The following is a 26,519-nucleotide window of genomic DNA, read 5'->3' as shown; positions in this document are numbered from 1 at the left end:
GATAGAGGAAAGGAAAATAGAGGTTGTGAATAACTGATGATGGGATGGCAAGGGGGCAGAGAAGAAGAGGGATAAAAATGACGGAAAATGAGAGATATAAATGTGAAAGAAAGAAAGAGGTATGATATGAGGTATGGAGGGAAAGGAAAAGAAATAACAGAGATATTTAAATAGATAGATAGATAGATACAGATAGATAGAAGATAGAAAGATGAAAGAGATATAGTGGAACGAAAAAAATATAAAGAGTAACGATGGAGTACCGCAGGGTAAGTCGAGGAGTCTTACCTGTTTGTCCGTGTCCTTGTTCTTGGTGTTGGTGTTGGTGGTGATGAGGCGCTCGCAGTAACACCCTTCCAGCATGATGACTCCCGAGGGCTTCACGCTCGCCTCCCCCTCCGAGTAGAAGAGGAGGTTCTGGGGGCGACAAGGGCAGAGGGGAGGGAGTGAGTGGGTACTGGGAGGATGAAGTTACGTTGGAGAAGGGGGAAAAATGTTGAAGGCAGAGAGAGAGAGAGAGAGAGAGAGAGAGAGAGAGAGAGAGAGAGAGAGAGAGAGAGAGAGAGAGAGAGAGAGAGAGAGAGAGAGAGAGAGAGAGAGAGAGAGAGAGAGAGAGAGAGAGAGAGAGAGAGAGAGAGAGAGAGAGAGATGGATGGATGGATGGATACTCATACAAACATAACAGATAGATGGCTGGACAGATACAGACAGGCAGATAGATTCAGATAGACAGATGGAGAGAAAATATAGACAGAGAGAGAGGAAGAAAGAAAAACAAATCAAGCCAGAGAAATAAAAACCAGCAAAACATATCAATCAATAATACTAGAAACAAGCTTCCCCTGACATGTTTAAGTTTCCCATATAAAACATGTCTACTTTCGCGCAGTTTCTTTTGCTTATTGCGTTCAATGTAGATATTAATTTGCTGTTACATTTTTCTTTGTAGAGTAGAGGAGGCAGCTCAAGGCCAACATACAAAAGAAGATAGAAAAAAAAGGTCCGCTATAAAAGTGTTCCTATAAATATGATAGTTGAAGTATTCTAGAGGTGGTCGCATTCAGTTAGAGAGGAATGAAAACAAATGAAAATCAGAAAAGAATGAAGGAAAGAAAAAAAAAGATAAAGGAATAAATAAACAAAAATAGTAAAGAAAGAAAAAAGAAAGAAAGACAAAGAAAAGAAAGGAAGAATGGAAGAAAGAGAAAGAAAGTAAAAATAAAAAAGGGAAGAAAGAAAGACCGAAGAAATCTACGGATGTTGTGACTCACGTTTCATTTACAACTGTTCAAGAGTCAATAGCAGGGACTGACTTCACCCTTCATCATCATTATTATTATTATTATTATTACTATTATTATTATTACTATTATTATTATTATTATTATTATTATTATTATTATTATTATTATTATTATTATTATTAAGGAAGAAGTTGAAGAGTAAGAAGAAGAGGAAGAAAAAGAAGAAGAAGAAAAAGAAGAAGAAGAAGGAGAAGAAGAAGAAGAAGAAGAAGAAGAAGAAGAAAAAAAGATGAAAAATATGAAGGAAACGATAGGAAAAAGACGAAAACGAAGACAACGACGACGAAGAAGAAAAAGAAGAAGAAGAAAAAGAAGAAGAAGAAGAAGAAGAAAAAAAAAAGAGGCATCAATGTAGCACAAAATCGTTAACAAAAAAAAAAAAAATCGAAAATCTGAGAAAAAACATATGAAAAATGCATAAGAATCTTTAAATAAACTTTGTGCGCGTAATTAATATATTAGTTTCACCTACCCTTCTTACAAATTCGACAGGTCAATAAATACGTTAATTAGAACAAAAAATATCGTCTATACAATTGGTTCATTAGTTTCATTGTCTCAAGGTTATCATCGTCAGTTTTATTAACGGTAGCAGGTGACATCCGTTCTCTCCGACTCAATGAGAAAGAAAAAAAATGAGAGGGAAAGAGAGGGAGAGAAAAATATCAAATAAAAAGAGAAAATAAAGCAAAAAAAGAAATAATGAAGGAACGAAAGAAATAAAACATAAACGAACGAGAGGGAAAATTAAAAAGGACGAAAGGAACAAAAGGAAAAGACAGACAGATAAGAGAAAAATATCATATGGGATAGAAAGAAAAAAGAAAGGGAGAGGAATAATAAGAAATTAAAGCAGAGAATAAAGAAATAATAAATAACGAACGAAAGAAAATTAAGGAAAAATGAAAAGGACATATAGAGGGAGGTAAGAAAAGAAAGAAAGGCGCAAGAAAGAAAGAAATGATAAAAGAAAGAAAATAAGAGAGAAAAAGAAAGAAAATAAGGAGGCATGAGCAGAAAGAAATAATGAAATAAACGAAAAAAATGTGACAGAAAAAGAAAGAAGGAAAACATGAAGAAACAAAGTAACTAATTAAAGGAGTAAAGGAATAAAGAGAGGAGGAAAGAAGGAAAATAGAAGAAAAAACTAAGGAAAAAATAAAAGAAGAAAGGAAAGAAAAAAAACAGAACACTGGCAAACAAACTGAGACAGATACAATTACTGACACCGATTGATAGACTGATAAATGGGTGCTAGGTAGACAAACAGATGGAGAGGGAGGTAAACAGATTGGCGGGTCGGTAAACAGATAGGTAAACAGAGAGGAGAAGGGAAATGACCCACCATTGTTTACACTCCGCGCCGGTCAGGAGGGAAAAGTCTACGGTAACTACGACTCACGTTTCATTTACAACTGGTCTTAGAGTCAACGAAGGGGATTGACTTTACTAATTATTCCTCTTATTATTGTTATTCTTTATCTTATAATTATATCTACGTCTTTTAATAATCACTACGAGCAACAGCAGTAGTTTTTGTTATTATAATAGCAGTAGTAGTAGTAGTAGTGGTAGTAGTAGCTGTAGTAGTAGTAGCTGTAGTAGTAGTAGTAGTAGTAGTAGTAGTAGCTGTAGCAGTAGTAGCTGTAGTAGAAGTAGTAGTAGTAACAGTAGTAGTAGTAGTAGTAGTAGTAGTAGTAGTACATATAACAAAATTAGCCGCTGCTTTTTCATGATTCCAAAATGAGAGAAAAAATCCTAATGCTAAAATCAACATTAACACCACGAAAATAACACACACACACACACACTCACCTGGTAGAGCGTGAACCACCTGAGCTGCCACTTGTTAGAGTCTGAGGATCGCTTGTACAGGTAGCCGGAGTAGTTGTGGTCGTGTCTCGCCTTTTCCGCCAGCATCAGCACCTGGTTCTCGTTGATCCTGATGGTGCGCTGCATTTTGGGACTCAGCATCTTGACCGTGTTGGAAATGGTCGTGGCGGTGGTGGTGGCGGCGTGGGTCCCTGCGGCTGTACTACTACTGCAGATGGAGGCACTGCGGCCCCCTCCTGACGCTGCTTTACTGGCACGTCTCCCAAAGGCGCCCGCGGAGGAGGTGGAGGAGGAGGTGGTGATGGTGGTGACGGTGGTGGTGGTGGTGTTGGTGGTGGCTGTGGTGGTGGTGGTGGTGGAAGGGGTGGGGGGGTTGTGGGGGCGCCGGGACGTCCACAGCAGCGTGTAGGCCTTATGTCACATGGTCGGCCGCTTCCCTGACTTCATCACCTCGGTGTTGGTGTCCTGGGAGTTCGCCACCTCGCCTCGCTTCAGCGTGAGGGCCCGGAGAAACACCTCTGTCGTGTTGGCTGGCGTCGGGGGTGTCTTTTGAGGTGTGCGCTTGTGTCTGTGCGTGTCCGCGTGTGTCTTGCTTCTCGGCGTGGCTCAAGGGTAGTGGACGCTGAGGCACGAAAAGAGCGCCAGAACGGAGTTACTGGGCGACCAGTACGACGGCCCGGCAAGGAGCAGCTACGACACACGTGATGAGAATGCTGAAGGGGTGCGAGAGGTCGGATACGTTCATGCTGGTGCGCAGACGCTGGCTGAGTATTCTTGTTGTCCGGCAGTTGTAGAGTGCCTGCGCCGGGGTCATGCAGCACTCAGCATTCTACACAGCCTCGGCGGGGCCTGGGGAAGCTGTCCGCACCGGTACACTAACACAGTCACTCCTCTAAGACGACACAATACAAAACCACTACAAAAACTGGGTGTACGGCAGCGAGCGGGCGCGGGCCGGGGAGCACCTGAAGTGGCCTGCCGAGCCGTGTATCACAAACCCGGGGGCGGCGGCAGTCCTCCCGTCGCGGCCACGGGCTGCGGCTCTCCTTGAGGCTGACGGTGCGGTGACTAGGCGGGCCAGCAGTCACGGGCGGTCAGCAAGGCGCTGCGGAGAACTCAGCTACGGAGGGACGGCCAGAGGGCGCCGAGGCAGAGGCCGACACGCCACGCCACCTGAGGGACACCACGCTGCGAGGGGCCGCCGGGACACACCCACTGCGGCCACACTGCTGCAAGGGACACAGCTGTTACTCACACGCCCCGTACACACACACACACACACACACACACACACACACACACACACACACATACACACACACCTCAAGGCAGAATATGGTTAATGAACACACCAACATATTATACACATAAAGGGCATAGAATATCCTACAGTGTGCGTGTGTGTGTGTGTGTGTCTGTGTGTGTGAGAGAGAGAGAGAGAGAGAGAGAGAGAGAGAGAGAGAGAGAGAGAGAGAGAGAGAGAGAGAGAGAGAGAGAGAGAGAGAGAGAGAGACAGTGCGGGTGCGTGCGTGTGTGCGCACATGCGTGTGTACGCGCGTGCGTCCGTGCGCAGCTCCGGGCACAGCAGCGGCCGCGGCAGCGCAGGCCGTGGCCACAGCAGGAGGGAGGCTGGCCGGGCATGCTTCCAGCGGGTGTGTGGATCAGTACATTCCATAAATTATTGACCACAAGCAGGATGCCGCCCCGCCGCTGCCTCCACCCAACACCCTCAACTTTAAAGTGTAAATTCTTGAGCTGGACAATGTTGCCAGAGACGATTGTAAGCCGTAATTTCAGGCCGACACTATTACCACATCGTTTCGTATTCGTCTCGGCCTTGCTCCGACCCTTAACACACTCCCCCCCTTCCCCCACCGGCGGCTTACCTCCCCAACGCTCTCACTCCCTCACTTTCCCACTTCCCTCTCTCGGCTTGCCCTCCCCCCAAACCCGCAACGCCACAGCCCTGCATCCTGAGCCCTGACGGAAGGAAATATATAGACGTCCCCGAAGAACTATATATGTCCGTCATTAGTGTCGGTGTAGAGGCTCGGCGTGAAGGTTATGGCGCAAGTGTGGGAACCCTGACCTCCTGCAGCGTGTGTGTGTGTGTGTGTGTGTGTATGTGTGTGTGTGTGTGTGGATGGCCCGCATATGTACACAGCAGGCAAGGTTACGCCCGCACCAACTCACCATAACACACACACACACACAAACACATATGTCTTTGAGGAAGGAAGAAAAGCAATAGTCATGATTCCCACTCAATAAAACACACACACACACATAAAAACACAGGAGTGACAAACATCGCCTTGGACAAATAAACGGGCACGTAAAACAGACAGGCAGGCAGAGAGATACCTAAACAGCTGAGCGAGTAAACGGAGAGGGACGAAGATGCATAGATACAGAAAGATAGTTTAGGAGGCCAACAGATGGAGACAGGTTGAGAGATGGTACGCAGGGAACAATTTACACTCCTGAGAAAAATGGAATGTTAACGAGTCCTATCCTGAGTAAATGATCGTACCTGTGTAGATATATAGACATGGACAGGTGAAGGGATATACGAGTGAACAGGTAAATTGATAAATAGATGGATAGATAGATAGAAACAGGCATGCATAAGTAGAGAGATAGATAAATAGATAGATAAATACAAATGAGAGAGAGAGAGAGAGAGAGAGAGAGAGAGAGAGAGAGAGAGAGAGAGAGAGAGAGAGAGAGAGAGAGAGAGAGAGAGAGAGAGAGAGAGAGAGAGAGAGAGAGAGAGAGAGAGAGAGAGAGAGAGAGAGAGAGAGAGAGAGAGAGAGAGAGAGAGAGAGAGAGAGACTTATGTAGTGTGTGTGTGTGTTCCTATATTACCACTACTCAGACTAATGATTTTCTTGGGCTAGTAGAAGTAGTAGTAGCAGTAGTAGTAGTAGTAGTAGTAGTAATAGTAGTAGTAATAGTAGTAGTAATAGTAGTAGTAGTAGTAGTAGTAGTAGTTGTAGTAGTAGTAGTAGTAGTAGTATTTATGGCAGTAGTTTGTAGTAGTGATATACGTGTGTGTGTGTGTGTGTGTGTGTGTGTGTGTGTGTGTGTGTGTGTGTGTGTGTGTGTGTGTGTGCGTAGCAGGGTGGTAGGAGACCAGATCAATACGCGGGCGGTTCGTAGCTTTTGCCTTGACTGAGAGAGAGAGAGAGAGAATAGCACCATGGCAAGCTCTCTCTGCTGTTCGTACTCTCTATCTCTCTTCTACTCAACTTGCTCTTCTCTCTCTCTCTCTCTCTCTCTCTCTCTCTCTCCTACTGATCCCCTCTTTCTCTCCCTCATTCCCTCCCTACCTTTCTCCCTCTCTCTCTCTCTCTCTCTCTCTCTCTCTCTCTCTCTCTCTCTCTCTCTCTCTCCCTACCTACTTACCTATCGCCCTAGTTTCCTTCCATACCTCCCTCCCTCCCTCCCTCCCTCCCCATACCTGCCTTCCTTTCCCTCTCGTTGTGCGTACCTGTCTCTTTCCCTACTACCTGTGAAACCTAGTGACCTACATACCTCTATATTACACCTTACTTGTGTGTGTGTGTGGGGAGGATGATGGAAGGAAGGAAGGAAGGAAGGAAGGAAGAAAGGAAGGAAGGTAGGAAGGAATGAAGGGAGGAAATGAGGAAGGGATGACTGAAAGAATAAAGAAAGGAAGGAAGGACGGATGGTAAGCAGGAAGGAAGGATGGAAGGAAAGCAGGAAGGAAGGTAAGCAGGAAGGAAGGAAGGAAGGAAGGAAGGAAGGAAGGAAAGAAGGAAGGAAGGAAGGGAGGAAGAGAGGGAGGGAGGGAGAGAAAACCTTCCTGTTCTATCCCTTAAAGATAAGCAAGATTGGTGTCACCCTTGCCCCCATCTCTCTCTCTCTCTCTCTCTCTCTCTCTCTCTCTCTCTCTCTCTCTCTCTCTCTCTCTCTCTCTCTCTAACACACCTCAACATCCACTTCTAATCCAGCGTCGTCACTATTCCCTTTTTCTTCTGTCACTTTTTTCCCAAACTAAATAAGAATAATAAAGTAGAAGAGGAAAAAAAGAAGAAAGGAAAGGAATAGGAAACAGAGGTAAGGAAAGGAAAGGAAAGGAAGGGAAAAATGAACAGTAAGGAAAGGAAAGAATAAGAAAAGGAAAGCCGAGGAAAGGAAAGGGAAAGGAGAGAAGGAGATGGAATGGGACAAAAAGGAAAGGAAAGGAAAATAATTGTAAGGAACAGAATGGTAAAAGAAAGGAAAAGAGAGAAAGGAAAACAAAGAATAGGAAGAAGAAAGATTACGTAGGGAAAAAGAAGAGATATGGAAAGGAATGGAAAGGAAATGAAAGAGAAGAATAGGGGAGAAAAAAGCAGAGAAGGACAGTTAGCATATAAAAAGTAAAATAAGGAAAGAAAGGGAACGGAAAGAGTAAGGGAAATGAAGAGAAAGGAAAGAGGAGGCTGAGGAAAGCACAGCAAATTTAGGGAATGAAAAGGAAAGGAGAGAAAGGGGAAGGGTAAAAAGGGAAAGTAAAGGGAAGGAAAGGAAAATTAAGAGAAGGGAAGGAAATCAAAAGGAAAGGAAAAAAGGGAATGAAAGGGAAAAGGAAGGGAAGGAAAGGGAAGGGAAGGGAAGAAAAGGAAAGGAAGGGAGGGAAAGGAGAAGGAAGGAAAGGAAAGGAAAAGGAAGGAAATGAATGGAAAGGGAAGGAAAGGAAAGGAAACGGAAGGAAAGCAAAGAAAGGAAAGAAAGCAAAGGAAAAGAGAGGAAGGAAAGGAAAGGAAAAAAAGAACAGGAGAGGGAAAGAAAGGAAAAAAAAGGAAAAGGAAAGGAAGGGAAGGAAAGGAAAGGAGAGTAAGGCAAAGGAAAGGACAAATAGTAAGGGAAGGGAAGGGAAGGGAAGGAAGGAAGTAAGGAAAGGAAAGAAAAGGAAGGGAGAGGAAAAGAAAATAGAGGAAAGGATAGGAAGGGAGAGGAAAGGAAAAGGAAGAACAGGGTAGAAAAAGAAAGGAAAGAAAGGGGTAGAAAAAATGAAATGGAAGGGAAGGGAACGAAAGTTAAGTAAAGGAAAGGAAGAAAAGGAAAGGAAAGGAAGGAAAGGAAAGGAAAGGAAAGGAAAGGAAGAGAAGGGAAGGGAAGGAAAGGAAAGGAAAAGGAAGGGAAAGAAAGCGAAAGAAAAGGAAGGGAAGGAAAGGAAAAGGAAGGGAAGGAAAGGAAAACAAAAAAGGGAAGCAAAGAAAGAGGAAAGTATAGGAAAGAAAAGGAAGGAAAGGAAATGGAAGGAAAAGACTGAAAGGAAAGAAAGGTAGCAAAGGAAAAGAAAGGAAGGAAAGGAAAGGAAAGGAAAAAAAAGGGAAAAAGAAAGGAAACCAGAGAATACGAGAAAGAATGATTAGGGGAAAATGGAGAGGAGAGGAAAGGAAAGGAAAGGAAAGGAAAGGAAAGGAAAGGAAAAAAAAGGAATCGTAAGGAACAGAATGGTAAAGAATAGAAGGAAAAGAAAGAAAACTAAACAACATGAAAAAAATAGTGAAAAGAAAGGAAGGAAAGGAAAGGAAAAGAAAGGAAGGAAAAGAAAGGCAGGAACGAGAGGAGAGAGTGAGGGAAGAGAAAGGAGGTTGAGAGGAGAGGAAGGCTGAGTGGAGAAAGGAGAAAGAAGAGGCTGAGAGAGAGAGAGAGAGAGAGAGAGAGCAAAGCTGCGAAGAAAGGGAAGGTAAGGAGGGAGGAAGCCTTGGAGAGAGGACGGAGGGGAAAGAGGCCTTGCAGGGGGAGGAGGAGGAGGAGGAGGAGGAGCAGGACCAAGAGGAGGAGGAGGAGGAGGAGGAGGAGAAGGAGGAAGAGGAGGAGGAGAAGAGGCCAAATAGAGGAAAGGATAGAGGCATACACTCCTTTACTCTCTCTCTCTCTCTCTCTCTCAAAATACGGAGCAAGAGGAAGAAAGGGTAAAGGAGAGAGAGGTCGCCTTGTTCCCTCCCTGTGTTGGCAACAGTGCTAGGCTTAAGGTGCAGGGCTGTCACGTGTGTGTGTGTGTGTGTGTGTGTGTGTGTGTGTGTGTGTGTGTGTGTGTGTGTGTGTGTGTAGGGGAGATTGGTTTATGTCCTTGGGAGTTACACATAGAAGAAAGAAGTGAGGAGGAATTGTGTGTGTGTGTGTGTGTGTGTGTGTGTGTGTGTGTGTGTGTGTGTGTGTGTGTGTGTGTGTGTGTGTGTGTGTGTGTGTGTGTGTGTGTGTGTGTGCAATATTTATGTATGAATATAATTATGTGTGTAGGTATATCATGTTTTTATCTATCTTTATCTCTCAACCTATCTGTCTATTTATCTATCTATCTATCTATCTACCAAACTACCTACCTATCTTCCCATTTATCTATCTATCTATCTATATGTCTACCAACCTACCTACCTATCTTCCCATTTATCTATCTATCTATCTATTTATCCATCCATCTCAGAATGCACGTAAGTATGTATGTTTCCAGGTGTAAGACTTAATCAAGGTGTGTCGTGCAGGAAGAAGCAGGTATGAGCCGTGTATGGGAGGCGGAGGAGGAGGAGGAAGGGGTGCGGTCTGCCTCTATACACTTGAAGTTAAAGAGGCATTGTGAGAGTACGTGTTGGAGGTGGAAGTATCGGACCAGAATAGATCACCACCACCACCACCACCACCACCTCCACCACAGAATGAAAAAAGGAAAAAAAGAAAACAATAAAAAACAGCAATAACAAAACACGCAAAATACACAATAATCAGACTAACAGTAATGACACTAATGACAATGATGATAATGATAGTAAAAAAAGATGATGATAGGTAATAATAATAACTAAATTTGCATGTTTTTTTTTAATGAATCAAAGAAATAAAATAAAGTAAATAAAGTTCAATTTGTACGTTTAAAAATCAAGCAACAGTTGTTATTATTATTATTATTATTATTATTATTATTATTATTATTATTATTATTATTATTATTATCATTCTCAATTTTTATATGCATTGATTTCAAAGTGTTTAGTGTGTGTGTGTGTGTGTGTGTGTGTGTGTGTGTGTGTGTGTGTGTGTGTGTGTGCGCTACGCAGCTTAACACTTTCACAGCAACCACAAACTCATCCACTCATCCACTCATGCATCCACCTATCCATACCTTCATTCGTTTAACCACACATCCACACCACCAAACACAAAACAACAGTGTAACACATCAACCATACACCCAACCATCCGTCACCTATCCACTAATCCACTAAACTACCCACACACTCATCCAGTCACCCATAAAGACATCCACGTGACCATTAACCAGCCCACATCAACCACCATTCACCCAAATACCTGCCATCCACCAGTAACCCACTCAACTACCTACACACTCACCCAGTCACCCATAAAGACATCCACGTGACCATTAACCAGCCCACATCAACCACCATTCACCCAAATACCTGCCATCCACCAGTAACCCACTCAACTACCTACACACTCACCCAGTCACCCATAGAGCCATCCACGTCTACCATTAACCAGCCTACATCAACCATTTTTACTCAGCCACCTGCCATCCACCACACCTACTCAATTACCTACACACTCACCCAGTCACCCATAGAGCCATCCACGTCTACCATTAACCAGCCTACATCAACCATTTTTACTCAGCCACCTGCCATCCACCACTAACCCACCCATACTATCCAATCAACTATCAACTACTGAGTCACTATCAACCACCCAATCACCCGCAAAGACATCACCATTACCATTACCCAGTTCGTTAACCCCCACTAACCACTCAACCAGTCAGCCATGCACTTAAGTAAGCAGTCAGGAAGTTAGTCGCGTCTCCATACACTTAGCCGGCCATTAGAAGACGCATTAAGAAGCGATTACATTAACACACACACACACACACACACACACACACACACACACACACACACACACACACACACACAGAGTCATTATAATTAAGCCAAACCTCTTCCGACGCCAAATCGACTTCGCTGCAAAATTCATACGACTAAGAACATTGCTTCCTATTTTCCTTTCTTCCTCCTCTGCCTACTCCTCCTTTTCCCCTTTTATTTCATCCTTTTCCTCTTTTCGCCTTCCTCCTCCTCCTCCTCCTCCTCCTCATTCTACTTTCTTCTGTATTCAGTTTATTCCTTTTTCCTCTCCTATTCTTCCTGTTCTTGATGTTCCTATATTTGTTCTTTTTTCTCCCTTTTCTTCCCTTTATCTTCATACCTATCCCTTTCTTTTTTTTCTCTTCTTCTTCCTCCCCCCCCCCTCCTCCTCCTCCTCCTCCCGGAATTAACCATTTTTACGCATAAAGTTGATGGTTTATTTGTGTTCTTTCCTTCTTCTCTTCCTTCTTTTTTGGATTGGCTTCCGTTCCGCTCTCTTCCTTCCGTCATGTTGTCTTCCTTTGCTTATCTTTCTTCTCCTTCTCCTTCTACTTCTTCTTCTCATTATTATTATTATTACTATTTTTATTATTATTATTACTTTCGCTCCTCCCCTATTTTTTTTTCTCCTCCATTTTATTTTCCTGATCTTCTCTCTCTCTCTCTCTCTCTCTCTCTCTCTCTCTCTCTTATTATTTTTTCCTTTACATATTTTCCTCCTCCTCCTCCTCCTCCTCCTCCTCATCATCATCATCATCATCATCATCATCATCATCATGCTCCTCCTCCTTCTCCTCCTCTTCCTTCCCCTCTCGCCCTCACTTTCTCTTCATTTTCGTTTATTTTCTTCCTCGTCTTTCTCGTTTTCCTCCTATTTCTTTTATTTCCCGCGGCTTAACTCACAAGCAGGAAGACTGCTAATAACGACGTTGCATTCAATAGGAAACTGGGAAGAGAAACGCACTGCACACACACACACACACACACACACACACACACACACACACACGCACAGAATCACAGGGGCTTTGAATGGATTTAAAGGAAGAAGTGATTGCAGTAAAGTGTTGATAAATTAAAAGAAAGGCTGGGCAAATATAAATAAGGACACACACACACACACACACACACACACACACACACAGACGCTGGATCACTTTCTACCCTGTTTATCGAGGGGAGCTAAGGACCCCCCCCCTCCCCCCCCGCTTCCTCCCTTCTTTCTCCCCCTCAGCAGCTTCTCGGCGGGTAACTGACTCCTGGGTGCGTACGTGTGTCAACGAACTATTTGACCAGGTATGTGATGGTGGTGGGGGAGGGGCAGTGATGCTTATTTGGCAGTGATTTGGTGTGGTGTGTGGTGTCGTGGTGGTGCGGTGGTGTGATGCTGGTGGAGAGGGTATGATGGTATGATAATTAGATTGTGGTATGGCTGTTCTGGGGATTTAGTGCAGGTAATAGGATGTGTGGTGTTGTGGTGGTGTAGTGTGGTGTAGGTAGAGATGGTGTGGTGCTAGGTGTAGGCAGTGTTGATATGGTGTGGTGTGGTGTGGCGTAAGTAGTGTTGTGTGGTATGGTGTGGCATGGTGGATGGTGAGTGCCGGGCGATTTCACTAGGGAACAAAGGGGCGGGCACGGGCAGGGAGGGTCAGGTCAGAGTGCCTGCAGTGGTTTACCTGTAGCGCGGCGGAGGCGAGGCTCGCCGGCCGCCCTCGCCCTGACACCTGTTACTCGCTGGTGCGGCCGCTCCTCCTGCGTCCCTACACGGCCTCATGTGACCTGCAGCCGCGGGGCTGCGCTGGGCCACGGGCCACCTCCATGACAGGTGAGGGAAGGCAGGTGAGGGCTGCTGCAGGTGGCGCTGCCAAGAGTGGGCTGCAGAGAGCGGCTGCGGGCTGCGGGCTGCAGCGGGCGACGGAGTGACGGTGCTGGGAGGCGTGCCCGGACGAGGGAGGGTCGGGGGGCGGCGCGCCACCACCCTCCGGTAGGGGCAGCGGCACCTGCGGCCACTCAGGCTGCGCCAGGGGAGCCCTGCGGACGGACGGGAGGTGCGGCGGGTGTGCGGCGGCGGCGGGCGGCGCGGGAGCGACGTGCAACCTCGCAGGGGTGCTGGGCGCCACTGACGGATCGATGCGGGGACCTGTGGCGGCGCTGATCAACAGGTGGGGCCGCCACCTGCCAGGTGCGCACCGACGCTGCCCTCACCCCCACACCCACCCTTTTTTAGTGCCCCTGACCCCGAGGCTCGCCCTGCAACGGGATTTCGCCAGTCTTGCATGCCATGTACCCACTGTGGAGGCTGGCGGCAAGGGGGCACCGGGGGCAAGGTGAAGCCCCGCTGACACCCGGCAACCCCCCGGTGCGCAGGGCCGCTGCCCTCGCGAGCCCCGCGGAAAATTTTCCTCGTCTTGTTGGGTGAGCAGCGTCTCCCGCCTCACCTGAGGACACCTGCATGGCGCCCTGCAGCGGCGGCCATCGGGGTGTGTGGCCCAAGTGGTGTGGCCCGGGGGCTGGGCGTGGCCGGGCAGGCCGCTACCCTCAAGCACGCCACAGGCCCTGGCCCGCACCATTCCCCTCGGCCTGGCCCTGCCCTCGCCGCAGAACGGGGGCACGCTAGCTGGGGACGGGAGGGGGAGGGGGAGAAGGGCGACACACACAGGTAGAGGAAGGGGGGACAAGGGAAGGGGGCGCACCGCCCTACTCCTGCACCTCAAACACTTTTTACCACAAAATCGTAACAGATTCACTACGAGGAAGGTGCTCGGCGGCTATACCTCTATACCGCCCCCCTTCCCGTCCAAGCAGGCCTGCCCTCTGCCCCTCTCACCCCTTCATCAACACTTCCTCCTCCCTCCACACCTCTCTTCCACCTTCCCTTCCTTTCACCCATTCTTCCATCGACATCCCATTTTTTCCTCCATAACTTTCCTCCACGTCCTCACAACAGCTTCACACACACACACACACACACACACACACACACACACACACACACACACACACACACACACACAGGTGTCCACATATTCAGCTGCCACTATTATTCTAAGTATTTTCATAAGCCCAAAAATTAACTCAATTATAGAAAAAAAGTAGTAGTTAGTAATATAGGTAGCAGTTGTTACTGAGTAGTAGTAGTAGTAGTAGTAGTACTTATAGTTGTGGTGGTGGTGGTGTTAGTGGTAGTGGTGGCAGCATAGCAGTAGCAATAATAATAATAATCATAATGATAATAATATAATAATAATAATAATAATAATAATAATAATAATAATAATAATAATAATAATAATAATAATAATAGAAAAAATAATAATGAGTAAGACACGTAAGCAAAGAACCGGAGATGAGGGACGAAGTGAAGGAAACGAGGGGAGGCAGGGAGGGCAGGGCTGAAAGAAGGAAGGAAGGAAGGAAGGAAGGAAGGAAGACGGAAGGAAAGAAGAAGGATGGAAGGAAGGAAGGAAGGAAGAGAGGAAGAGGGGAGGAGGAAGGAAGGAAGAAGGAGGGCGGGAGGATGAGATAGAGAGGCACATCAACGGGGGAGAGCAGCTGAACACCAACTTATGTAACCTGTTGCACCGGGCATTGATTTTCTACTCCCTCCTCCTCCTCCTCCTCCTCCTCCTCTTCCTCCTCCTCCTTCTCTTCCTCCTCTACCCCTCCTCCTGTGGTCCAGATGGTCGTTGAGAGGAAGGGAGAGGTGAGGGAGGAAGGTAGAGAGGGGAAGAGGGAGGAAAGGAGGACAAGATCAGGAGTCTGCTAACTTGCGCGGTACTCTTCTGACGTCTTAACAGCCTCCCTCGCCGAGACCCTCACGCTAATGGTACCAAATTAAAGGCTGGAAAACTCAAACTCTAAGCACACTTTATATATATATATATATATATATATATATATATATATATATATATATATATATATATATATATATATATATATATATATATATATATATATATATATATATATAGATATATATATATATATATATAAAACACACACACACACACACACACACACACACACACACACACACACACACACACACACACGCACACAGTCTTTTAGAGCAGTGGTTACTACGCTTGCCTCACAACCGAAAGGTCCCGGGTTCGATTACCGGGCAGTGTGGAAAACGGTTGGGCAGTCTCCTTTAATCCGTGCCCCCTGTCCACCCAGCAGTGAATAAGTACTTCGCGGGTGTCAGTCGGGGGTTGTGTTCCGCCTCCCGGGTGTGCGTGGTTGAGTTTCCAGCCGTACCCAAAGATAAGTCACATGAGCTCCAGGCTCATTCGGGAAAGGGTACTGGCTGGGTGACGCGAGTCAAGCCCGTCATCAGACCATGGGTAATCACACACACACACACACACACACACGCTCTCTCTCTCTCTCTCTCTCTCTCTCTCTCTCTCTCTCTCTCTCTCTCTCTCTCTCTCTCTCTCTCTCTCTCTCTCTGCCGAGCAAAAAACGAGTCACGGCCACGTCCCTCCACCCCGCCCGTGAAAATAGACGCCGTGCATCGCAACAAACCCGTAACCGTGATCCCGCAAGTACCACCACCTCTATTACCAAGCCTCTAGATAACTTAAAAATCCTTAGTTTCAATGCGCGAACCCTAAGAAACAAATTTGATGAACTGAGATGTCTTGCTTTAACAGAAAATTTTGACATAATTGCTATAACCGAAACATTTATCGACACCACAAATATTGATTTAAGTTCCGAATACAACATAGATGGCTACAGACTCTTCAACAAAGATCGTGTAAACCGTAGAGGCGGTGGCGTCGCCCTTTATGTCAAAAGCTATTTGCAACCCACTGACAAAACACCGGGAAACAGTAACGTTGAACATTTGTGCGTGCGAGTAAACATTGCAAAAGTCAATTTAAATATATCTGTCACCTACAGACCTCCCGGGCAATCACTCGATGACGACCTTGAAATGTACAGCGTCTTAAGGCAGTCACTTAATAACAGCGACTCACTGATATTAGGAGACTTTAACCTCCCCCATATCGACTGGGCGACACTGTCAGGTACAGAAGGCGAGTCACATAGAATGATCGAATTTCTAGAAGAAAATTATCTAAGCCAAATGGTTTCTGAGCCAACTCGACAAAATAATATACTCGACCTTGTTATAACGACCCAAGATAACCTTGTCAGTAGTGTCACGGTAGGAGAACATCTCGGTTCTTGCGATCATAAATTAGTGCGCGTCGACATTAAAGCTCAATCATCAGTGACTGAAAATAAAGTAAAGGTGCCCAATTTCAAAAGAGCTAACTTCGTAGAAATCCGACAAAAACTAACAGAAATACAACTATCAGATGACGGCAACGTAGAGGAAGCCTGGCTAAGCCTTAAAAATCACTTACTCACTCAGCAGAACACATTCGTCCCCTTGTGCGTGAAGCGAATTAACACTAATAAAAGCCCACCGTGGTTTAATAGCGAAATTAAACAATCAGTCAATGAGAGAAAATTGTTTTACAGGTTAAAGAAAGAACAAAGCACGCCCGAGAACATTAGACTTTATAATTATGCCAGGCGACGAGTAAAAAGACTAGTAGGTCAGGCAAAGCGTAGATATGAAGAAAATATTGCAGCCAACTGTAAAAATAACCCGAAATCTTTCTTCAGTTACATAAACAACAGAAAGGCGATCAAAAGTGGTATTGGACCTTTAACAAACAGCGACGGTGCACTAGTGACTGACAGCCAACACATTGCAAACCTCTTAAACAATTACTTTTCCTCGGTGTTTAATACTAACAGTCTTCCTCTCGCTACCACCAACACCAGTACTATTGTAAATCTCGAGCATGCATTGCCTAATTTTGAAATAACAACCGATGAAGTCCTTAAAGCTCTCCATTCACTTAAAACAAATAAGTCCTGGACCTGACAAAGTATATCCAACTCTGCTGAAAGAAACGAAGAGCGAAATACTCTCCTCCCTCACAACCGTATTCAATATGTCCTTGCGACAAGGCATCGTCCCTTCAGATTGGAAAAAGGCTAACGTGACACCGATTTTCAAGAAAGGAGACAAAAAAGTACCAGGTAATTACAGGCCCATTAGTCTAACTTCGGTTGTAGGTAAGCTACTTGAGGGCATAATTAGAGACAAAATTGTGAGTTACCTTGAAAGCCACTCATTGATTGGGACTCACAACATGGCTTCCGAAACAAAAGATCCTGCCTATCAAACCTATTAACCTTTTATAACGACCTCTTCACTGTTTATGACGTAACCAAATCACTGGACGTAGTCTATCTTGATTTCAGAAAGCGTTTGATAAAGTCCGCATCATAAATTACTTTACAAATTAAAGCAAATAGGTATTGACGGTCAAGTAAACCAATGGATCGCGAATTGGTTGAGCAACAGACAACAAAGAGTAGTGATTGACGGATTTAACTCAGAGTGGGCGCCTGTCACTAGTGGCGTCCCTCAGGGCTCGGTCCTTGGCCCAGTGCTCTTCATTATTTACATCAACGACGTGGATGTTGGACTCAATAACCGCATTAGTAAATTTGCAGACGACACAAAGATTGGTAACTCGGTTCTCATTGACGAAGACAGGCAAAGCCTCCAAGAGGATTTGCACAAAATTTCAGCTTGGTCGGATAGATGGGAGATGCCCTTTAACGTAGACAAGTGCCAGGTCCTTCAAGTTGGAACGAGGAATAAGAAGTTCGAATACGAAATGCGCGGCGTTAAACTCACAAGCGTTCAATGCGTCAAAGACTTGGGGGTCAAAATCGCGTCAAACCTCAAATTCTCACAGCAATGCATCGATGCAGCAAATAAAGCGAACAGAATGTTGGGCTTCATTAAAAGAAACTTTGTATTCAAGAATAAAGATGTAATACTCCCGCTCTACAACAGTTTAGTCAGACCCCACTTGGAATATGCGGTACAGTTTTGGTCCCCCCCACCATGCAAAGGATATTGCTAAATTAGAAGGTGTTCAGCGTCGGGCAGCAAAATGATCCCTTCCTTGCGCAACAAATCCTACGAAGAAAGGCTTTCTACCCTTAACATGTTCTCTCTTGAGAAACGTCGCCTCCGAGGAAAACTGATCGAATGTTTTAAAATACTTAATGGTTTCACGAATGTAGATAGATCAACATTGTTTATGATCGATGACAGTCTGCGCACGAGGAACAATGGCGTAAAACTCAGATGTGAACAAGTAAATTCAGACTGCACAAATTTTTCTTCACCAACGTTGTAGTGCGAGAATGGAATAAGCTTCCACCATCAGTGGTCAGTGTAACACGATTGACTCCTTCAAAATAAGCTCGACCGTCACTTCCTTCAACTTAATATCAACTAGAGTAGAAGTGCAACGTTTTGGAGTCTTCTGATTAATGTAAAATCACTTAGGTTTAAGGACAGACCACCAAGTCTGGACCATGGGGTCTGTGTGGTCTGATTTTCTATGTAAATCTATAAATCTCTCTCTCTCTCTCTCTCTCTCTCTCTCTCTCTCTCTCTCTCTCTCTCTCTCTCTCTCTCTCTCTCTCTCTCTCTCTCTCTATATATATATATATATATATGTATATATATATATATATATATATATATATATATATATATATATATATATATATATATATATATATCTATATGCGGATGTCATTTTGCGGATGCAAATGTGAATGCGGATATCAGTCTCTACTAAAATGCGGATGCAAATGCGGATGCGGATATCAAAATATGACATCCTCGCGGATGCGGATGCGGATGCGGATGTTTTTACGTCAAACGTTCTCACCAAGAGGACCCCCCCCAAAAAAAAGCCTGTTTCAGTGTCAGACCATGCAGACAGGAGAAGTAACAAATAAAAACAAGGTGGGAGAACCAAAATACTGCCAAATGAGTTCGAATGGTGTCTTAATAGTTGATACTTCTCTCTTTGAAAGTATTTAAGTCATAGGAAGACGTAAATACAGACGCAGGAAGGGAGTTCCTGAGTATACTAGTGGAAGTAAAGTGGAAGTACTTTTTGTTACAATAAAGTTTTATGACAAGTTTCAGCCACACATTTTGTGCGTTACCAGGATGCGGGACATGGACCCAACTCGTCGTGCATCCCACCGACCACTTTCCCCAACCTCCACCCTTTTGAAAGTGGTTAACTATAAATCTATAACCAACTGATTGAACTGATACTATAAACACATTTATTACTTAATCTTTAAAGTTCAAGATGGGCAAGTTTCGTTTCAAAAACAGTAGCTTATCTACCTTTTCTGGCAAAAGCCGATTGCGCTTAGCGTCATATATCAAGCCAGCACTACTAAACAGCTGCTCACTAGCAACGCTACTTGGTGGACAGGAGAGATACTGGCAAGCTACCTTTGCCAAATCAGGGTAGACTGTCTTCATTGTCTTCCACCATTGCAAACTATCTTGACTTGTTCCACTTATTCTTTTCTCTCTGTGATATTTCTCAATATCTTTCATGAGTAAAGTTACTACAGATGAGTTTTCTGTTTCATCATCACTGCTGGAGGCAAGAGTAGAGGTCATTGCTTCATCTAATGTTCCACAGGTGGTAGGTGTTTCACTCATATCATCTCTTCTTCGTTTCCTTCTTGGTTCTCCATCTTCCTCTTCTAGAATAGTCGTCTGACGAAGCTCCTCACATACTCTGGCAAGTGATGATTTTACTTGATCAGTGACGTGAGATGAAGAAAAAAATTTACTCTTGTATCTTGGGTCAATATATGTTGCAATTCTGTAAAGATCTTCATTTTCAATCCAAGAAAATCTTTTCTCAACATCAGCTTGCATTGCTTCTTTCATGAAGTTTACTGCCTGTGTTGCTTGTCTGTCTTCATTTAACTCAATCACTGATCCTGAGCCTGGTTCATCTTCAGAGCTTGTATCTGAAGTATGAGTTTCTTCAACAGGGTTAGAAACTACTGATGTGGTATGCTGAAGAGTGTGTTTTAAGGACTTTACAAGTGGAATCACTTCAGCTGCTGTTGATGTGGAGTCACTAAGTTTTTTTGTGATATCTTCATAAGGTTGTAAGGCTTGTACACATTTATGCATAATCAACCACTCAGTATTGCTGAGCTGTTTGATTTTGGAGTTGGTAGCAGCATACACACACACAGATTCCTTTATTTCTAGTGTTCTTCTTAGCATGTGTAAGGTGCTATTCCATCTTGTGGGTGTATCATGAATAACAGAGAATGCCAGTTTACAACTTATGGATCACTATTATAAATTTTCGAGATGCTTAGCAAATGTGAAAAGAAAATAACTTTATTCTAATGCTTCATTGCATTAAATTCTAGTAAGAAATACATCGAAAAGCCCTCTATAACAGTAATAATGATAATAATAATAAAACAATAGCTAATATTACCCTTCCTCTGTGAAAATCTTTTCATCGGCAACTCACTGTATCAGGGGAAACAGGCGACAACAGGAAAACTCGTGCGATAAGAAGAGCTCAGCGCTGCCGGTTCATATTTTTTTAATATTATTATTTGTATAATTATGGAAACATTCGCATTAAAAGTATTTAAGGAAGAAGCACTGAATTCTACCGTGTGAAGTGGGAATAAGGTCTAAGACTGCAATGTACGACATTACTCAGCCACACGACACACACATTACAGTCTCTCTCTCTCTCTCTCTCTCTCTCTCTCTCTCTCTCTCTCTCTCTCTCTCTCTCTCTCTCTCTCTCTCTCTCTCTCTCTCTCTCTCCAGCAGTAAGGCATCGGGGTGAAGGTGAGAAGCAAGGGTGATAAGCCTCCTCTCTATCTCCCTCTTCACCCTCCTCACACACACACACACACACACACACACACACACACACACACACACACACACAGTGACTCACTCATCTGTTGTTACTAAGTATCTAACATTCCACCATTCACAGTTTCCAGTTTATTTACTATGTATTTTTACTTCATAGTCACTAAGTAAAATTCGCCCCCTCCTCCTGACCTTCCCCTAAATTCTAGACACATTACGTTGTGTAAGTTTGAAAGGAGATGAATCCGTGATATTATTTGCTTTAGTTTTACTAGATAATTAATTCATTAGACACACATCAATAAATTTACTCCACATTTCTAAGCTCTGTCTGAACTCTAAGTCTGTAAGCACCAGGCAGTACTCTACTACTCTGCTAGTCTGTAACTGCGTGTCTATATATTACTCTATAATCTATAGGTTGTGCAATACACAAAACACATCCGCATCCACACATCCTCTGTAGAGTGCGGATGCGGATGCGGATGCGGATGTATATTTCACCACAAATGCGGATGCGGAGGCGGAGGCGGATGTTCAGTTTATCACAACTACGGATGCGGATGCGGACGCGGATGTGAAAAAATATGCGGATGTTCCGCGGATGCGGATGCGGATGCGGATATCCGATACATCTCTAATATATATATATCAAAACGCCTCTCCACCCGTAACTGACCTCTCTTTTGGCCACTCTTTACTTTTATATTTTTTAGGAGCAGCGATCAGCGGACTTTTTCTACATTTTATTTTTGTTGTTGTTGTTTCCCATAAGCTGCTTCCTTTTCTGTAACAAAAAAAAAAAAAAAATATATATATATATATATATATATATATATATATATATATATATATATATATATATATACACGAGGCCCCGCGTGGAGAAGTGTCCCACGCGCCAATTTTTAAAACGTCAGAAATCGCTTCCAAAGTTTTGGAAAAACAACAAATAAAAACACAGTTGTTTGGAACTAGTTTTGTGTGTTTCTAGGGAATAAGAACTCAAATCCAGTAGTGATTGTGTATTATTTTGCCCATGTTGTCTTCCAGACACAACCAAACAATCAAAGAAACAAGCAAACAACAAACAAACCACCACCACCACCGCGGCCGGGGGCTTGGGACGTTCCTCCGAGGCACGTCTCGCCTTGGCGCGCGAGTCGAGCGACCGTGCAGTTCACCTCTCTGGTTCCGGAGCGTTTCGACCGTATTGCGAGCGGCGTTTTGTTATTTCCGACATGCTGAGATTGAAGTAGAAGGGTGAAAATAGTGTTATATGTGCTTAACTCCAAACCGGCTATTGTGTCGCTTTATATATATATATATATATATATATATATATATATATATATATATATATATATATATATATATATATATATATATATATATATATATATATATATATATATATATATATATATATATATATATATATATATATATATATATACCCTTGTGCAAATTAATTGAAACAAACAAAAATTTCCATTTTCTTGTGAATATTGATACGGTTTTGAGGAAAAGAATTTATACACTGTTTATTCTTTTTTTCCTATTTTCATCATAATCTGATACAATAATCAGCAGATGATGCAATATCCATCCCATATGACGTCACCAGCGATTGCGCCATTAACAGTATTAAGTGTTGTTATGGCCTGTTAGTTCTCATCCACTCCTTGTACGCGATGGATGTCACACCCAAAAAGCGTGCAAGAATCCTGACTTTGCATGAACACACAGGAAACACCTACATGGATAATACAGTACCTGTAAGCGTCAGTCTTGAAACTGTAAGCCGTGTGATCAAAATGAAGAAGGAAACGGTGTCTTTTACTCCAAAATGCAAAGATAGATTTGATCGAAAGAGAAAAACCACTCCTAGAGGTGATACTTACTTATGAGGGAAAGTGTAAAAGACCCTAGAAAAACAAGTGATACCTTATCAACTGATTTAAGGGAGTAAGGAATAGAAGTTATAGTTCATCCACAGTTCGCAGGCGTATCTTAGAGGTAGGCCAGAAAGCCTATCGACCAAAGAAAAAACAACTCCTGACCAAAGCTATGAAAGCAAAGCACTACAAATGGGGGTTGAAATACAAGCACTGGAGTCGAGAAGACTGGAGAAAGGTTATTTTAACTGATGAAAGCCAATTCTTCGTACAGGTAGAGAGAAGCCACCATGTTCGGAGGTCACCACATGAAAAGCCAAGCAAAGCCCACATTGACCAGAGCGTGAAACACTTACAAAAGAAGATGTTTTGGGGTTGTTTATTAATTAATTATGTTATTATGGCACTCGTAGCCTATACACAGTCGAGGGCATGATGCGCTCACAACAGTACATTTAAGTTCTCCAAATAAAAGCTCTTCCAGAACAAAGAAAACTATTTCCTGATGGATCCGGTGTTTTTCAGCAATATTAAGCACCGTGTCACACATCGAAACAAGTTAAGAAATTTTTCCATGACATTCAAGTAAACATACTGGAGTGGCCTGGAAACTCTCCAGATATACCTAACTCCTATTGAAAATTTATTGTCTATTTGTAAGCAGCGACTTCGTAGAATGGATTGCACAACCATGAAGAAATTTATTCAGAATGTAATTCAAATTTGGTACAAAGACCCCAAGATCCTCCAAGACTGTTCAAAATTGGTTGATTCCATGCCAAAGCGCATCTAGATGCTTCTGAAGAGTCGAAGAGGTCATATCATGTAGTACTGAGCTGAACATAGAGACGTAAGTTATAATGCAAAATTTGAGCAAATATGTTTTTCTTTTTATGAATTTGTTTCAACTAATATGAACAATGGTATATATATATATATATATATATATATATATATATATATATATATATATATATATATATATATATATATATATATGTATATATATATATATATATATATATATATATATATATATATATATATATATATATATACAGGGGTGTGGAGTCGGAGTTAAAATTTCCCGACTCCGACTCCGGGAAATTTTAAAGTTGTGACTCCGACTCCGACCCCCATGCCCCTCCCCCTCTATTGCAAATCTTTTTTTTTTTTTAGGTGCTGCCTGTAGCGCCGGTAAACTCTCTTGAGGTCCTTTTTCTTACATGTATTTACATCCAAATTACGTGTACTCTATATAGACAACACCTAAATAATGTAAAAGGAGAAAACTTCACAACTACATTACACGAAAAACGATTACGTTAAGGAGTCGGAGTCGAGGGTATTTTTACCGACTCTGACTCCGGCCAAAAGTAGCCGACTCCACCGACTCCGACTCCGACTCCACACCCCTGTATCTATCTGTCTTTCTATCTATCTATCTATCTATCTATCTATCTATATCTATCTATCTATCTATCTATCTATCTATCTACCTATCTATCTATCTATCTATCTATCTATCTATCTATCTATCTATCTATCTATATATATATATATATATATATATATATATATATATATATATATATATATATATATATATATATATATATAAAACACACACACACACACACACACACACACACACACACACACACACACCGATAGATGGAAAGATACAGATAGATAAAACTTGATAAGAACTTGCATTTTATATGTAGCCCTCAATAAGGAAGATGTGCGAAAGTTTAACATGATGGGAATAACCAAGCGCTTATTATGTCAGGTCCAGCGTGCAAACAGAGGAAACTTGACACAGGACACAGGAAACTTGACTCGCGGACAAGAGGAACAAACTAATAGAGGTCGTTGTAGAGTTTTACTGTCAACTGTATCTTTCAGACATCCAGCCCCAGAATAATTAAGGACAGTTATCAGGGAAATTCCGACAGTATTCAAAGATTAAGTTAAAGAAGATATGAAAAGTATGACATGTAGGAAAGCTGCCAGAGATGAAGGTACTCTATAGTGGACCTTATAACTGATGCCGGAGAAAGAGCTGTAGAAAAGCTGTCAAAACTTTTCAAAAACTCCCTCGAGGAAAGGATCTACACTAATATATTTTTATATGCAACTTTTTTTAAGCTACGAAACGAGTCCGCACACCTGGGTTCGAATTCCGGCCCGGACAGTCGGTGCCTGGCCCATCCAGCTGTTCATCCTCCTCTTCGGGCTGGTCATTAAATGACTCAAAAATTAAAATGAGTACCTAGGGAAACCTGAGGAAATCAAACTGTGGTAACCCAGAAGTCACACTGGCCTTGTGCCCCGAGGTAATGAGTTATTTGATTTTTCCTGCCACATGCTCAAGGGCCAATGTGATGGATTTGAGCACAGAGGCCACGCGCAGTCTTAGCCTATCCCCATGCCCAACTGTACCGCTGTACTTTCCCAATTCCCTTTCAGACGAAAAAAAAATGTTGTAAAGGTGACACAGCTGGTGACAAGTGAGTCGAGCGTGTTTCCAAGTATTAGAGGCACGAGTTACTTTAAATAAAAAAAATATAGTAAAATGATTGGAAATTAACCTAACTAAAACATTCCAAACAAATCTTATAGCAGCGTCCATCTTCTCAAGTTTGACGCTAATTCTCTATTTTACCGTTCATATATATTCTGATAATTCTTACCTTATGAAGACATGAAGGGAGGCGGTGACCCTTTTAAACCCCCTTGGCGGGCCGTGGTGGCGGCGTCCGTGCCCCCGCCATGCTCTCCGCAGCCTCTTCTTCCACCCTTAACACGTAAAACGATCACCTCATCCAAACAGCCACTTCAGGGAGCGATTTCCACGCCTCCATTACCTTGAGAGGCCAGGCGGAATGCACAGTAATTAAACAAGCACGTTTAATGGATGTGTTCAAGATGGGTAGGCCTACGCACACATCGGTGGGTAGACTTGTGTTCTTTCCGATGCTATTTCCACACCTCTATTTCCTTGAGAGGGCAGGCGGAATGCACAGTAATCAAACAAGCTCCTCTAATGATAGTGTTCAAGATGGGATATAAATTATCAAACACTTTTGCTTCTCACATCAACTATTTTCAAAGGCCGAAAAGGAGATCAGCCGGGTTCTAATGTCTTTTTTGTGTGTGTTCATGGTACAGAAGAAAGGTCAAACTACCCCTGGAACTGCCCAACTCCTACGAAAGCCTTGTCAAATATCCTTAGATCGGTAGGCTTTTGTTTGGCAGGCCTCGTGTGGGTTCTTTCCGCTGTTATAACTCTCACCACTAGAAGTTAATTATCACACTAATCACACGGCTATCACGGGTGTGTTGAGTAATGCTTGGCGCGTGTGGAGCAGCTCAGCAGCTGAGCAAATTAAGTTCATTTCTGCCCCACGTGGAGATAGCTTGACAAGATGGCTCCGAAGAGTAAACAAAACTTCGCTCGGCAGTCGGCACACTAATAAGGAGAAAAGTTAGTAGTAGTAGTAGTAGTAGTAGTAGTAGTAGTAGTAGTAGTAGTAGTTTATTGTTGAATGTATACAACTGAGAAGTACATTGCTAAGGCACTAGATGAGAATGAATACAGAGATAGAGTAAATAGTCCAGGTAAGGATAGATCATGTATAAGCCGCAAGTAGCGATAAATTGATGATGATAATAAAAACTGTGTTAACAAATGTACTAAAGATAAGATTGATTGATTGATTATGAGTGATGTGTCCGCTTAAAATAAAGAATCTACAAAAAATCATTATCAAGGTACATGTAAAAA

The 26,519-nt window shown here is 43.2% G+C and overlaps 1 protein-coding gene across 7 annotated transcripts in view; it reads right to left on the bottom strand.

Moving 5' to 3' along the window:
- The window catches only part of LOC127003311 (ras-specific guanine nucleotide-releasing factor 2-like), a 69,052-nt gene extending 42,872 nt beyond the window's left edge, over positions 1-26,180 (bottom strand). For 3 of the 7 annotated variants that reach the window (XM_050869793.1, XM_050869796.1, XM_050869797.1), the window contains exons 1-3: positions 12,712-13,940; positions 3,120-4,366; positions 289-417 (exon numbers count right to left, since the gene is read on the bottom strand). In XM_050869793.1, the coding sequence (XP_050725750.1) occupies positions 289-417; positions 3,120-3,278 (288 nt within the window). In that variant the 5' untranslated portion in view covers positions 3,279-4,366; positions 12,712-13,940. Of the gene's footprint in view, positions 1-288; positions 418-3,119; positions 4,367-12,711; positions 13,941-25,425 lie in introns of those variants that run through there. The other 4 variants (XM_050869799.1, XM_050869800.1, XM_050869795.1 and 1 more) reach the window with 3 other exon arrangements.
- Positions 26,181-26,519: the final 339 nt, after the last annotated feature.

The sequence above is a fragment of the Eriocheir sinensis genome, chromosome 25 (assembly GCF_024679095.1).
Source record: "Eriocheir sinensis breed Jianghai 21 chromosome 25, ASM2467909v1, whole genome shotgun sequence".
Classification (NCBI taxonomy): Eukaryota; Metazoa; Arthropoda; class Malacostraca; order Decapoda; family Varunidae; genus Eriocheir; species Eriocheir sinensis.
The sequence above is the reverse complement of the archived record's forward strand: the minus strand, read 5'-3'. Positions and strand labels throughout refer to the sequence as shown.